At 37.1% G+C, this 16366-nt stretch overlaps 2 protein-coding genes across 10 annotated transcripts in view; one reads left to right on the top strand and one right to left on the bottom strand.

The window, feature by feature from the left end:
- Window positions 1-16366, bottom strand: part of LOC105146486 (A kinase anchor protein 200) — a 146499-nt gene that overhangs the window by 17271 nt on the left and 112862 nt on the right. The window lies entirely within an intron of this gene.
- The window catches only part of LOC147907438 (uncharacterized), a 39214-nt gene that overhangs the window by 466 nt on the left and 22382 nt on the right, over window positions 1-16366 (top strand). Inside the window, exons 2-3 of one of the 5 annotated variants that reach the window (XR_015547282.1) lie at window positions 142-7754; window positions 8156-14557. Coding sequence is in view for 1 of the 5 variants with exons in the window: in XM_087413026.1 (XP_087269152.1) it covers window positions 7256-7672 (417 nt within the window). In the remaining 4 variants the exon portion in view is untranslated. Of the gene's footprint in view, window positions 1-141; window positions 14558-16366 lie in introns of those variants that run through there. The other 4 variants (XR_015547281.1, XR_015547280.1, XR_015547283.1 and 1 more) reach the window with 4 other exon arrangements.

The following is a 16366-nucleotide window of genomic DNA, read 5'->3' as shown; positions in this document are numbered from 1 at the left end:
TTTACAAGAAAAAAAAATGAGAAAAAATCTTTAAATAAATTTTATAGCTGATTAATTAATCTATTATTATAACATTTAACGTCGAATTTAATAAATGTAGATAAATTTATTAGAGAAAAATAGTATTGATTCTATTTTTAGAATTTGAATTCTTCTCTCGAAGAAAAGACTTTAGATCACCATTTAATCAACCCGAGACAAAATTGGCTCACTTAAAATTACACACGATAAAACTGATGAATAGAAGATTAATATATGTGCAATTTTAAAAAGTTATTTCTGGAACGAAACGAAGAAAACACTTGTATTTTTATGCACATAAATTTTACTTGGGCTGTAAATATTCACGTACTTCTGAGATAGCTACAAAATACACATAATTATACATAAGTACACATGTGTCGGAGAAGTCTGATTCCTCGGAGAGATATCAGCGGTAAAGAACGAGGAAAACTGACCCGCGTCTTTGTATAACGGGTAGTTACGAAGCTTTCGAGCGAGGGAGCGAGCAAGACGGCGAATTAGGAGCGGAAGAAAGAAACGAAGAGAAAGGAAAGCGCATTATCTCTACGTGGTGAAACTAGGAAGAGAAAGATCCTTGGATATACCAGCAACACAAGAGCGACAAAGTGCAGTAAAAGAAGGCGAAGTTGACAGCAGTCGAGGAGAGAAAAGGGGAGTGGGATTCATCTTAGAAACGTACGGCTGCTAACCAATGCGTCGCCACGGACAAAAATTTACGCCGCAAAACCGCCGCGCATTTCTATTCTTGGACGACCGAGACAGGAAGACAAGGAGACGGAGAACGTTAAATGAAAGAAACGGGCGGAACAACGACGAGACTATGCATTTCTTCTCGTTAACGTTGAATTTATATCTATTCTTGGGATAAGAATGCCTATGAAAATATGTACGATGTTGTACATTTTATTATTTTAATATTAAAATGTTTTCTTCCAAAAAAAATATTCTATATAGAATCAAGATTGTCACAAATTGTTCTTCATGCTAAAGTGCCATAACTTTTCCCTGATTTCTAGACAAAATTTCATAATTTTCCCTGACTTTAAATAATATTTTAAAATTTCTTGTATTTCGTTAAATATTTTGTTGAGAGATCAATTTAACAATATATATTACTATCAATGTTACTAGCACTGTTTACATTTTAATTGTTAAGTTGATGGTATTCCAAAATGCGCAGATATAATTTCTTCAAAGCCAAGAATTTTAATTTTCCACAAAATTTTGCAAAATTCTTTGATTTTTCTCCGATTTCCCTGAGAATTCCTTGATTTCCCTTTTCGATTTTATGTCAACCTTGATTATAGATAGTATTATATTTCGCAAAGAAAGCAAATTGTCACAACAAAGAATGCGCTTGCAACATTAGGTCACGTAATCTACTGCGACGTAACAAAACTACACGATAAATAATAAACACGTTCGACATAAAATGTTTCTTTAAATAAGATAATTCTTAAAACAGCGTGTTTTTTAAAGACAATAGACGTTTGCTTGAAACTGCAATCGGCGATTTACGAGAAAGCGATAAGGTCGCGGTCGCAGAAATAGTTGGACAGCATCCAACCAACTGAGTTTATCGTGGACTTTACTTTTCCGCTTCTGCCGGTTGATACAAACACGCGAGTACGCAACGTCGGAAGGCCGAAAATAATCGCGGATGTCGTAAAGAATATTGTCGCAAATGCAGCGATAATACAATTTCCGATTCTCTCGAAAATAGAAGCGCATTTATTTATCTCTTGCCGCTGCGCTTCGATGCGAGCTTATCAAATCACTGCTGAAATAATCATGACGCGCGACTCGCGGAATAACCACGATACAGATAAATGATATTCGCGGAACGATCCCGCAAAATTGAAAGCACATTTCCTCTAACAAAGAATAAATCTATCAATTTACTTTGAAGCTCAATTATCTATAGTGAAACATTTAAAATTCGCATTGGAGATAAATCTGTCTCAAAATTAATTCCAAAATTAATTCCAAAGTTATTACGAAACCTGTGGTTGGAATACAATGATTTTAAAGATATGGTGTAATTTAAATATGGCGAGATGCACTCTTTTGGCATAGCTTTGCGGCGGAATCGCTGGCGGCAGCATCGACTACAGGCTCTAATATTATTTTTAGACGAAGAGACGAAGAAGGAGTTTACCAAGAGAGATACCGACGAGTATCAAGCAAAGTTCAAATAGATGGAGTGGTTACTATGCCGGAAGTCGAATGGCTCCTGATTATGAGCATTCTAATAATTACCGATAACGAAGAAAGGTATACGTGTTAAATGGCGGGGAAGTGTTACTTTCCACTTACTGTCCGAAAAAAAAAAAGAAATGCTGTTCCGTCACATTACCATGTAAACGCGTTAAAAATTTGTTTAAGCCGGAGTTTTTAAAATACGTACAAGCATCGATTTAGGATTTTAAAACTTGTTACAGTTATTCGGTATTTGTTACAATTTTTTTTTCTATTTCAGTCCACGTATGCAAACCTGTACGACATCGTTGAACATATTTTGGAGTTGAAATTTTTCGAGTGCACGAGCGAACTGCAGTTACTCTGGATCGGAAAGGCATATTTCCGAAATAAAAGCGAGGGGGATCGTTTCCTGCAACAGCCAGGGATGCAAAACACATAAATCACCCTTCAATTTTCGCTCGTTAGTCGAGCTTTTGCTTCCCACTGTATCGATCAACCTGCCGGCGATACAGTCATAACGAATATGTCACTAGTGTTTCACCCATTCAATTCGTCATAATCCTCTTTTCGGATCAACACTACTCTCCTCGTCTTACTCTACACGTTCTCGATGCGACGAAACAAGAAATAAAAATTCAAGGACTTAGTACATATATTTTGATATGAATATCCAATCGATGATTTAAAGTCGACATTGAGCTACTTAATTTTTAATTATGCCTCATACATAAAAGAATTTGATGAATAAAAACAATTGTAACTTCACGTATTAAAGTTATTTTTATTTTCAAGGGACTAAGTTCGAACGTGACAATAAATTGTGATATATATTTGAAAAATAATATATTCATATAAAATTGTGTAATTTCATATGATTTGGAATAAGGAAAAAAGTTTATATAAATGAATTCTGAATTCTAAATTCCAGACAAAACAACAGACGTTTAAATTTTCTTCCAAAAATACTTTCGTCATGATGTCAACGTCAGATACGGATACAACATATATGCAGTTTCGTATAATCATTCTTTTATCCGTTCTGTTCAATTTTCCAAGAAGGACGAAATATCACTCTACTCGTACCAATCTATCTGAAACGGTTGTATAACAATCAAAAAATTAACCATAGACATAACCTAACAATAGCGAACAATTATCTAATCTTTCCAAAAAGAAAATTTAACAAATATATTAAATAAATTATTTTTTTAATTATATACAGAATTTTTCTTATTTATAGAAATCAATTAGGTAGATAAATCCTTATTTTAGGATTTCTAGATTTTTTTTCTCACAGTTTTGTAATTTCTTTCCGTGCAAACACATTGACACTAGTAATTATTTCTTTTACAGGAAGTGCAATAAAATAATTAAACACGAATCATACAAAGAATCAAAAAAGATGCACGCGCGATAGCTAGTTTCGTGTTCCTTTCAGTATCTAAAAGAAATCACGACAGGACTTATGAGAAGTACGGATAATACGGTCATTGCAGCACGTGTGAAATCTTGACTACGTGCACTCGAGGCCAACCACCTTGCATAATTGAGAATCACTACCACGTCGTCCAAGCACGTCTCCCGATGATGTTATAACCACTGGAAACCACGTTCCTCGTTGAATATTGAACCATCTATTCATGGTCCATCCATTTCCTCGGACGTTATCCTGCCAATTCTCGAAGTATAAAGAGCTCATAATTCAAAAGAATCAAAATATTCTGCAAAAAGATTCTATTAAGTAATGTTCCAAATTGAAACAAATTTCTTATAAGCTGTACTAAATCAAATATTCTTGGTCGTCGTATTTCTGTCGATAATTTATAGTACACGAGAAGAACGGTTTTGCTGAGGTATTAAAAAATTTAACTAAATACAGACAGAAAATAATTTTGTTGAACCATCAAAATAATTACATAGAATGTTTGAACATTGATAACAATGCTGTAAAAAGTTTTAACATTCTGGTAACCAGTTTTACATAATTATTTTGATCCAAACAAATTATTTCTAGATTTATATCTAACTAAATTTTTAATTGGCGCAGTAAAATTATTCTTTTCGTGTATCCTACAACAGATATGGAGTTAAAATAAGAATAATTGTAGAGAAACAACCGCATCGCTTCGTCGACATTTGTTGCGCGATCACGTAAGAGTTCTATCGTTGCCCGAGAAAAGCGGTTAAATTTGCGGTCGCGGGAAATCGGAAAATCCTGCTTGGCAACAATATCCCGTCAGTATGAAACTCGGCGGAACTGCTCGCAATCTCGTGGGAGGATTCGCTCATAAGAACAGAAATGGGACTCATCGATTTGAAACTGCAGCGAAAAAGCCACGGCGGTGGTTTGGCGCGAAGAAAACTGAGGAAAGGCTGATAAAGTGCAAACTGGAGCGAAAGATGACCGCCGTGATCTACAGACATGAATTCGCAATTCACCGAGTTTCCTCAGTCTCGAACGAGCAAGGATGAACAAAGAAAGGAGGACGTTGCCGCATCTATGATAAAAAGCTTCGTCGTTGTAATCTCTGAATGTGAAGTCGGTGATACGTTGCGATTCTCAAAGGAAACAATATCTCGAGTAAATGATGAGACGCCGAGCTGTTCTTTCGACGACGCTCGAGCGAACAATAGTTACCCCAATATTGCAAAGAACAAATAACGGAATAATGTGCGGAGTTTCCAACAAAATTTGAAATCTGTTTCTTTGCGGAAACAGTGACGGTTTCCCCGTTTTTGTGACTAGACTACTACGAAAGGATTACTCTCGTTTATCTTCCCCAAAAGAAATGTGCCCGTTTGCGAGCAAGAGAACCGTTTGCGACTAGAATTTTTATCTCGCCGAAATCGGCTCTCGTATGAAAGAAAGATAAAAGCTAGACATTTCGAAAACTCCTGTCCGCAATCTCGATCGTGGAAAAAAAGAGTTAAAAGGAAACACGACGCGCGACGCGAAAATCTCGAGAAAGTTCATTATTTTTTGTCATAAATCTTTAATTGTGAGACTCGTATCTCGATTAATTTTCTTAATAAAGAAGAAAGAAAAATGGCCAGAGAAATAATCAATAAAAATATAAAGATTAAACTGGAAAGCGAACTCACCATCATTGTCGTCACCTTCACTTTCCACAAAATTCCATAATTTGAAATTTCTCGACGAAACGATAAAGCTCTCGGAGAGAAATGAGATAAAAGGGAAAAAGCTTCAACTGATAAAATTTCAGTCGCGACAGTTGACTGAAATCTCATGAAATCAGTACGGAATCGCATTTCAAAGTTACCGTACTTGGCAGCTTCACAGGGCGAAATCATTCGCGAAGCAAATGCGAGTTTCCAAGAGTGCCGACCTTCGCAGTTTCGACCTTCACTGACGCGCCACGAGAGTCAAGGAGTTGTTCTCGTCCACCACGAAAAAGAGAAGAAAAATAACTCGAATGGAAAACTCGTTATCGAGTGCCGCGCGTTAAGCATCCTGCGCGACTTTCAGAGACACGTCGAAGTCTCACCTCACGGGAAATCACACGGCACCAAGTCGGCGCATCCGATCGCAATTAACAGACGAACTTTTAATGAAACCGAACGTTCGATCCGTCCGTTTTTTTTTCTTCTTTCCTTTCTTTCTCGTAGCAAAGGCGTTAGTGCGAAAACGTGCGAATGGGAATTGTCGTCGCGCACACCATCACCATTCCCCAGAAAATTAACAGTAATCAAAGGTATCTTCTGAATAGATTATCGGAAATATTATTGTCATTATGGTATTCGCATTGCGAGAGGATTTGCTTTCAAACTGCGTATGTAATGTCTTGTTTATACGTAGGTACGGCAGATGTCGATTACTAAATCCTGATTAGTGCTAAGCCTATTAACGACTGCGATACTTGTGATAGATAGTACACGTGCGAATTAATTAACTCGCTATATATGCTAATCGCTAATTATCACACGCTGTAGATTGCGAGATTCCGCGCGGCATAACTGCACGATTTTATTTCACTAACGCGTGAGGAGGCGGGGACCTTTATTAACGTTATGGGGCTGTTAGGTGAATCGCAGACACATAAAAGTCAGTAAAGGCCGTACCCATAACCCGACCAGGGCACCAATTCCGCTTCCGCGTTCGCGAATAAAAAGCAGCATCAGATATCACTCGAACGCGAGATATCACTCGAACGTGTATTCCACCGACCCGAGTTGTAAAAATATGCCTCTCTTACGCTTCTTCGTAAAAGAAGCTCGTAAAACGAAGCAGTAACGCCGACTTAGCTCGCCTGCCTAGAATCCAATCGCATTCGATGCTTAAGAGAAACGTAATGGCAAGGAACACGGACAAAGAATAATAATTTATACCTTACGCACTTATTGTTTCACGCAGGATAATACAAGAAGAAACCAAAAGAAAAATTATCACGTTTAATAATCGTACAGGACTGTTGTAAATTCCTTGTCCTAAAATTCCATAACTTTTTCCTAATTCCAGACAAAATTTCATAATTTTTCCTGATGCTTGCACAAAAATAATATTTTTTTGTATTTTCATCCTGATTTTAAAAACCGTTAAATATTTTAATGAAAGCAATTTAACATAGCAAAGTACATCACTACTATATATTAATAATATTTGGCTGCTACCGCTTCCATTTAATTGTTGATAGAATTTCAAAACTGCATATAAAACTATATATAAGCATGATGTACTCATAGTAAACTTCTTTAAAACCAAAAATGTTTATTTTTATTTTTCAAAAAATTTTGCAAAATTTCCTATCTTCTCTCTAGTTTCCCCGTTTTCGATTTCTCTGACTTTCCCCTAATTTCTTTCCATTGTCTCCCGTCATAATAAGCAATATTACAAGAGAAGAATTTTCAACTTATATACATACTAATATACATACATATGAATACGTATTGATCTACCGAAATATGACTTCGAAAGCTTCCTCGCGATTCGATTAATACACAAAGGGGATCGCATCGAGTCTTTTGTTCATATTTGAGAACGGATCGAATCTCACGTCGGTACGGCCACCGAATGCGAAAAGCCCTGGTAGCCCCGTCGGTCGGCATGGCAACAGCTCCGAGCGTCCCAGCGTCGGGACGCTCGATACTAGACGACGGCGATGGCGGTGGCGGTGGCAGTGGCGGTGATGGTGGTGGCGGCGGCGGTGGCAGCGGTGGCGACGATGGCGGTGGTGATGGTGGTGGTGGTGGTGGCGGCGACGGCGACGGCGACGACGACGACGCCCAAATCCGAAAGGACGAGTGCGCGATGGGGTGTGGAAATTCGCCACCGTATATTTCAGATCGCGATTCGCACGCAATCGTCCCCTCCGGTGAATTTACCTCCCCCTGGACCCCGCATGCACGCGCGAAAAGTACGTGCATGGGCGCCGCGAGGTCTCGCAACGATGGCAACGACACGTTGCAAAACAATGTTGTGCGAAAATGACAGTTCGCGAACCGGAGTGTCGATTTTCAGCCTTCGCTCTGCGGCAAGCCGGTCAAATTGATTTCGATATAGCCGAGTAAAGGCGAGTAAAGAATCTACGAAATACTCTAACAATGGAAATATAATAATGTAGAAATCTAATATTATGTATATATATAAAGCTTAATTAACGTATCTCCTTACTTCAAAAATGACATGAACCGTTACATAAAAAATGTGATTTTCGAGTTGTTATTATGAATAAGTTTATAAGTGAACTGATTCTATCAATTCATCATTATTAAAAATAAAATGATTTAATTTCGTTTTAATTTAAAAAAAAATCGTCAAAATTATCAACAATTGAAAGAATGATTCTTTTTAAAAGTTGTGAAACGAAAATAACATTCAATTATATCTAATAAAAATATATTCTTTTTGCCATAATTACGTGATTAATCAATATTCTATGATAAATTAAAAACAATTTTTCCCATTTTCTAGGAAACTTTTACTTATTTTTTGAGTCGTGTCACTTTCAAAGCAAAGGTACGATATGTATAAAACTATTTTTTTTTTATAATATCTTATACATATATAAACATATCTTACAATTTTAAGATACGAAATAAAATTTAACATCTTGACCCCTCAGCGATCTCCGTAAAATTCCTTTTTTATGTTCCACATAATATCGCAGTAAATGTGTGCGTGAGAAATATTCATTTTTATCAGCACGTCGTTGGAGCGTAGATATTTTTAAAGCGTGTCAGAAAACCGACACAAAAGGTAAAAATAAGAGATATTCGCAAAGAAACAAAAATAAATAACATTTTAAATAAATCGTTCAAATCGATGAAAATTTGTCCATAGTAACAAGGTCTTTAAACTGACGTAGTTCGGTTAAATTTAAATCACGATTAATAACGAGAAACAGAAAAAGAGGAGAATAGAGTACGAGGTCGGTGTCCCCTGAATCGTCATATTTCGGTAAAAAATACGAATACCATCCGACAATGAACTGGATATTTTATCATTGTGCTCGGCGATATCAATCTGTTTATGAATACAGGTATATCTTTCGCGCATTTGCAAAATTAGTTTTCCCGGTTTGCACCGGCACGCATTTATTTCCTCGTCTCGTTCTTTCCTTCTCTATCCTCGTCACTCCTTCCGGTATCGTTACGAGAGTAAATTGAAGTCGCCGGCAGAGGAGAAATGTCGGTTCTTTCATCAAAATATGAGGCTCCTTCGTGGCTTACGATGAGAGCGATGCGTAGTTTTTCCCTCTCTTCTCCGCTTCCTTAGAAGGGATGAGACTTGATTACCCTCCTTGAAGGAGAAACCTTTCGTCTTTCACGACCGCGACCGTCTGCTTTCGATCACCTCATTTACATTAATAAAGTTTCTTACAAGACACGTGTGCTTCTAAAATAAGGACGTTAGATGAAAATACATTGTTACATTTATCCTCAACTTGTTCAGTCGTTCTGGAAGAAACTTTGAAGATTTGGGAGCTCATCAGATCTGCATAATTTTTTATACATACAATATTTCCATTTCCTGTATTTTTAATCTTTGAATCAGAATAAACTCTTAATAGAAGGTGAAAAAAAGTAAGCGTTCCGATCTGGCAGACTTTATGTAGGCGATAACCAAGAAATTGTCCGATAGAAATTTTCTTCTGTTGACCAACTGTCTGGTTATCGGTCGTGACGAAAAGAGTGAACTTCGACTAGGCCAATATTTGACGGGAAGACTGGTCGCAAGATTACAACCATTCACTGTTGAGAACGCCATAGAAATTCATGGAAACATTTCATATTAAAACGAAAATTAACATGTATTTATATTCTTTTATTAATTCCTCACGTCAAATAATAATAAAAATATTACTCAAAAAAATTATTAATATCGCTTAAAAGTTCTTCAACTTTTATATTTATGTTACATTTCTGATCAGGTCTTAATTGTAGTTAAGTAAGGTCTTAAATCGACAAAAAGATTATTATTTTTAGTTGTATTTGTGTGCTATATTTTATTCCTTCTTTTTATGGGAATCACATCAGAGGTTTTAATGGAAACGCAAAAAACGAACGATCGATCCGAAAGAAAACAAAATGATACATTTGCCGTTGACAACAGGTTCTCTAGATAATCCGTTTTAATCCGTACAACCTTCGAATGGCTTTCAGACACGTCCGGGAGAAGAGCCTTCGACAGTTCTGGCCGCACGCCAAGCACTCCGAGTCTGATTAGCTTGTAATTGCGTATTGTTTTCTCCAGTAAAGCAAGATCGAACCAAGCGATGAACAAGGAAAAGAACAGAATACAAAGGGGAACGAGATAATGTCAAGCTTCGAGTTCTTGAAATTTGCAAAAGATTGCTCTCCCCGGGTTAAGCTCCTCGACAGAGGACTACTTGCCTCTATAATGACGGAGGAAACCGCGAAATAGCAGAAGACAATTCAGTGACACTAGAATTATTCAGTTAGTTTAATTAAAATACTTCGGTTAGCACTCTATTTAGTTAACCCAACTATAATTCATCAAATTGAAAAATAAAATAAAATACTAATAATACATTCATCAGCAACATTAAGATAGTTACGAAAACCTATTATATTAAATGCCTTCTGTAAATTTAAATTCCATCTGTTCAATAAACAATAAAAATATTATGTTAAATCTTCTTTCTTTTGATCAAATGACACGTTTTCGATCGAAAGAAATCTAAAATCTGATGAAATGTAAGAGATTCAAGAATCTATGAGGTATCGAAGAATGTCTTATATTGATCGCCTTGACTTTGTAATGCGATCCTGTTAAATGCGAACGAGAACGACGAGCGAAATTGTGATGTGGAAAAGGCGGCCATCGGTATGCGTCTTTCACGTGCGAATCATCGAAGAGGTCGAGGGCCCATAGGTCCTTTGAACGCGGTCATGCACCTCTTTTGTGTCTCGTCACAATAAAGAGCCGTAGACCCTTCTTCAACTTCCTTTTCCATTTCTTTTTCTCGCCGGGGTTTTTTAACGGAATTTGAATCGATGAGTACGCACCGCGTTCGGGCGTGTTAAAAAGTGATCGTTAGAGTCCTAGCTCGTTAACTTTCCATCTTTCCCGACTTGTTAAGTGTCCCTTGAAATTTGGAGGAATCGTAGACGCGCGTTCGATGCCGTGTAACATTTGACGTTCGAGCTGTCGTACCTTTCGCTCGATATTAATCAATTCACGAATATTATGAGCGAGCCTTTTAAGGAAACTTCGCTTCATCACCAAAACGAGGAAAGCAGTTTGCTCGCTTAATTTCCTCGATCGAAAGTTTGGCGCGATGGCTGCGGGAATTTACCTGGCAAACTTTTCTCCGTTCACAATCCGGAGATCTTTACGATAGGAGAATTTAAATACTTGGAAAAATTTTTCACAGAGTTTGACGGACGAAATCGGTGGCTTGAACATTACCATGAATGATGGCCGGAAAGCAACTCTCAGGGAAAAAAGTTAGGAGAATATAAGAAATCGCGCGTCGTCACTTTGGACGCTTTCAGGATGTCCGTGAAATTTCGTGAACAGAAGAGAAAAGTTCAGATCGATCAAAGCTTCCCGTTATTTCATCTCTATCGTGAAGTTGCGCGAATCTCAGGCTTTTCATTTGAGCTTTTCATTTCACCTGTCGCATTGCGTCTGACCGCTTCCAATGAAAACACATAACTTTAGACAAAATACGATTGACGACACGTAAGAACACCTTTCAGATGTCGATATGTCACACGACGCGTCCTACATCTTTGTTGTCACTGTGATTCCAACAAAAGCGAAAATTGAGCAAAGAGCATGAAAAGTACTTCGACCTGCACAAATAGCATCATTCCTCGTTATTCGAAATCTCGTTTTTAAGTAAATGCTGACGGAAGGAAAAATTTTGCCAATCCGCCATAACGGCAAATTCCATTTGCAAATATAGGAATCGCAAATTATTTGCAGGTGCAACAAATACAAAATATTTGTCAAATGTACAAATTTGTTTGCTACCAATTGCAAATATTAAACAAAGTTGACATTAAATTTTGTAATCCCTTTCACGTTCATAGCAAATCTTTTCCCTCCGTATTGCTACCAATTATAAAATACAAGTACATAAGCAAAAACAATGATTATGTTTGTATTGTAACACAGATAAATCGTCACTAGTTTTAAAAAATTATAATTTATACAAATAATAAATTAAATAATAAATTAAAAAATCTGTCAATTATTTATAAAAAAATTATTTATAGACATAAACCTTTTAACTTACAAAAAGATAATATTTAAATTTTTAAATATTTAAAAATCTTTTTAAAAATTCATCAACAAATTTTCATCTAATTTCCCGAATGTATTATCGCATAAGAAAGTTCTCTAAGAATTAACGTCATCGAGGCACAAGGAAGTTCCTTTTCAAGGTTACGCGCGCGTGAACGTGATATGATATTGCATCGAAATATATATATGGATGGCAGAACTCGAAGGACCGTGGGATGAATTTCATCGGAGCTATTAGGGATGAAATCGAACCGAGCAAACAGCACCGCAATGCTTTCTGCCGCATATGAAAACCGGTTCCGAATCAGGGACTGCGACCACTGTCGCAACGGTCTTACTCTCCCGGTGCATCGACGAAACTGTACGTGCACGCATCGTTGCATGTGCAACACTGTGACGTTGACGGGTTTACAGAAACAGCGGGGACAGAACGCGTCTTGTCGTACACGTGACGAAATCTTTTTCGCAACAGTACAAGATATTACATGTCGTATTCGTGTAGAAAGCGAATATCACGGAATCACGAATCCTTTTATGTAACTTTTAGCTAACGGAAAAATTCACATTAATAAGTTACATTAATACTAAGTAAAGTATATATTAAAAAATTATAGTAGTTAATAAGTTAAATTAGGATTCATATGAAAAAGTTAATATTTACTAGACTGATAGCCTATCGCCATGATTGAAAGGATAATTAAATATTTCCTAGATGATACGAGTAAATATGTTTCGGTCAGAATTTCAATCAAAAGTTTTGGAATTTCATATTCACTTCCTGTAGATCACAGAAGCGTTTAATTTAATTTAAAGCATCTAATAATTCTCTGTCTCTGTTGTTGTTCAAGTTATGCTTACGCATCATGGTCAGTGACATTCAATCATTCTGTCCTAAAATAAAATACGCATGCAACCAACGGTGGACACCTTGAACTTGCATGCCCCAACTCCATATATGGAGTTACAAAAAAAGAAAGAAAGGAAGGACTTTGCACTCAGAGCTGAAACGAAGAATGAAACAAAGTCTTTCCCTACGTAAGGTTGGCCTTAACCCTCTCACAGGTGTTTTCTCTCTTTCAAGGGGTGAGTCACGCAAGGCTAACCTCAAGCTCACGAAAGCTCCCCTTTGCACTTTCTGACCGCCATACTCTCCTTCTACACGCACGTACCATGTGATACTAATTAATACCACTCGGCAGCCCCGCAATGAAAGTCACGGCGACGCGATGGTCGGGCAAAGTTCGGGGAACGAACGAAGAATGAGTCGCACGGCCACACCCTGGAACATGCGGCGGCATTGTGCGTGAGGGTGTTGGAGACAATGTCATATTCACTTGGAAAAAGAGGGTCGTCTCACGCCGGGCGTCAGAAGAGATCTCTGAAGCACCTATATACGGGGGTCGCTTCATTGACAAAAACAACCGTTCAAGATCCGAGAAGCACTTCCCACTGCGTCAAGAGGAACACTGTAACATCTCTAAAAACCATAAATTTGAGCTGAAAATCCCAAACTGCTCTTCATGAAAGCTCTGAATAAAATAAGGGATTCGATCACCCATAGCATTCAAAACGAACGATAACATTTATCTTGTAAATTTCGTTTCATTATGATTAAAAAAATCTCACTTTAATTTATGATAAAAATATGGAGATTTTTTTGTATCATTTTATTATTTTATATTATTAATTTTAACTCACTAATATCGCGTATAAAATCATTATCTTAGAATTCATAAAATTAGCTAATGAGTTACACCCGCAGATAACTTGAGAGAAATTTGTAATTACACGAAGAATAACAGCTGGCAGACTAATTATTCGTGCGTCTTGGTGTGAGAGTCGAACTAATAAATTCCGAGCGACCGTCCACTTCAACTTGTTCGACTCGTTAACGTCGTTATCTACATAATTTACTCGCAATGCGACCGCGATAAGGGCGCGGTCCAGGAGCTAAAAATAAATGAACATGATATTTATTAACCGCCTAATGTTGTAATTCACACGACGATATAAATTTGTTTAATCGAGCTCCCTTCTCGCACGCGTGTTGCATCATTTTCATCTTCAATCCTCGACGTCGGTCGCGTTCGCTTTTAAGGTTTTACGCAATAAATAAGCAATGTAATGATGAGGAAAGGACTGAGTGTGAGAGAAATGATGGATCGAGAAAAAGAGGACGTGCGCGTACATTTCCTACAATTACGAGAGTAGTTCGAATAGTTCTCGACCTGACATAAAAATGACACCACAAATATCAAACTGCTATAATTTTACACAAGTTTAATTCTGCATAAAACTGTTAAAATTTCAGACAGTTGCGTTCATTAATTTTTTGTTTCGCGTAAAAACCAACTTTAAATTCCATGGCAATGCGATTCTTCAATTACAGAACACAAAATCGCACTTCGAATTGGTTTTGCAAGCACTATATTTCATATTTATTTTTATTTTTCCAGTGACTTTTTCTTCTTTCCAAATATGAAGAAATGGCTCGCAGGAAAAGATCCGATTCAAATGCTGAAATATAATCGATGAAACTAACGCTTACTTTAAAGATTAGAGAAAGCGTATTAAACGGACGGGACGATATAAAAAAAATTAGAATATCATTGGAATAAATATATTGAGCTAAAAGGGGATGTTAAAAAAATAAAAAAATAACCTGACAAAAATCATGTGTTTTCTTCATCGAGCTGAGAACTTTTCGCACTATCCTCGTATACGCGCAATCAATTTTTACACTCGGTGTCTTACGTCTTATAATTCTGGGTCCCCTATTTTTAAACTTTTTTCTTCAATCTTAACGAACGCGTCCCTGATACGGTTCTTTTTCCGCGACGAAATAACTCGCCGTAGGCAAGTATATCCGGGAAGTTTGGGCCATTGAACCGTGCTGCTGACGAACACAATGAGCGACCGAACACGGCCACTGACCGGTACTCGTATACCCGGGTCACCGATATCTCTCGTCCGACATGTTGTACGTTCCCGTAGGAAATTGGCCCAAGGGCCGTGACCACGTATCGACATTACGTCAAGTCGTACCACGTCGATCATACCATCGACATTATGAAATAATTAGCGACGTCAGCGCACAAGAGCGATACGATCGATCAGCAAACGGTTTTATCCAATCGCCATAATTTCTTGGGGTTCGTGAGGGGATATCCGGAACATACACGCACGCACCACTCCCATTAACATTTCGCGTCACGCGGAGAGCAGTCTGCAAAAAAGCACCGCACACGCAAATCCGAGCACACGACGACGCACTCGTGGAGGGAGACAAGGTGGTCGACCACGAGAAGCAGCGTCAAGATTTATCGGAGGAATATATATCAGATGGTCTCGTTGCTTTTATCCCGTGCAAAAATAACTACGTTCCATTTTTGGTAAAAAGCGTTATATATAAGTAAATTTTGTGAGAGACAAAGAATCAATAAAATCGTACAATTAAAACCAGTTATTAAATAAAACAAATAAATTAACAAATTAATTAACTACCTTTAAATTTGTCTGTTAAAATGGACCAAATAATAGCAAAGAGATGATATTATTCAATTTGAGAAATGTCATATCTCGATAATTCAGTAAAGTAAATAATTGAATTCATCTCTCGTTAAATAAAGACGACCGAGATTACCTGTGAAGAATTTTTAGTCGATTACTTCATCGACATTTGATTCATAATTTAACTTGTTTCAGTTTAATTATATTATTTTATTTTAATTATGTATTATATTTAATTATATTATTTTTTCACCGCGACATTCCGTTCACAGCAGATGTACGTCACTTTAAATTAATTTTGGTGGAATGTTAAGTAATACAATTGCATTGTGTGTCTCGACCCGCTTCTTTCTTTACCGATAAAGACGTGACAAATACCAAAGAAAGTTTAGACGCCTCGTGGACATAAGAATGCGTGAAGAGATAATTTAAGGGAATTAAGAGTTAATTGCTTTGAATTGAAAATTTCGCCGCCAATTAAGGCAGAATGAGTATATTACTAGATAGACTACTAAATAGAAAAATGTGTTAGCGCAGTTGAACCATGCGACGAAAAAGTCGCTTAATAATTGTGTCTTAGACAAATAATCTTTCTAGAACAAGAGTAATTAACAAGTCTATTTATGGTCGTATCCATTAACCAGCAGTACTTAGTGCGATGAGTTTATATAATCATGATACATATAAACGCATGATTATTAAAACGTCAACGTGTTGAAGAATGAATTATTAAGTATGGGAAAACTTTTTAACGCTAACTGCTCGAAAAATTTCAATCCGCATGCGATGCGCTTCCCGACGTGCAACAAATAAACCGGTTGGTGAGAGCAATAGGACTCTGCAACCAGCATGACCATGTCATAACATGCTCAACAATGTCATGTCGCTATTACGCAT

This window comes from Acromyrmex echinatior, chromosome 14 (assembly GCF_024713525.1).
Source record: "Acromyrmex echinatior isolate Ae372 chromosome 14, ASM2471352v2, whole genome shotgun sequence".
NCBI classification, from domain to species: domain Eukaryota; kingdom Metazoa; phylum Arthropoda; class Insecta; order Hymenoptera; family Formicidae; genus Acromyrmex; species Acromyrmex echinatior.
The sequence above is the reverse complement of the archived record's forward strand: the minus strand, read 5'-3'. Positions and strand labels throughout refer to the sequence as shown.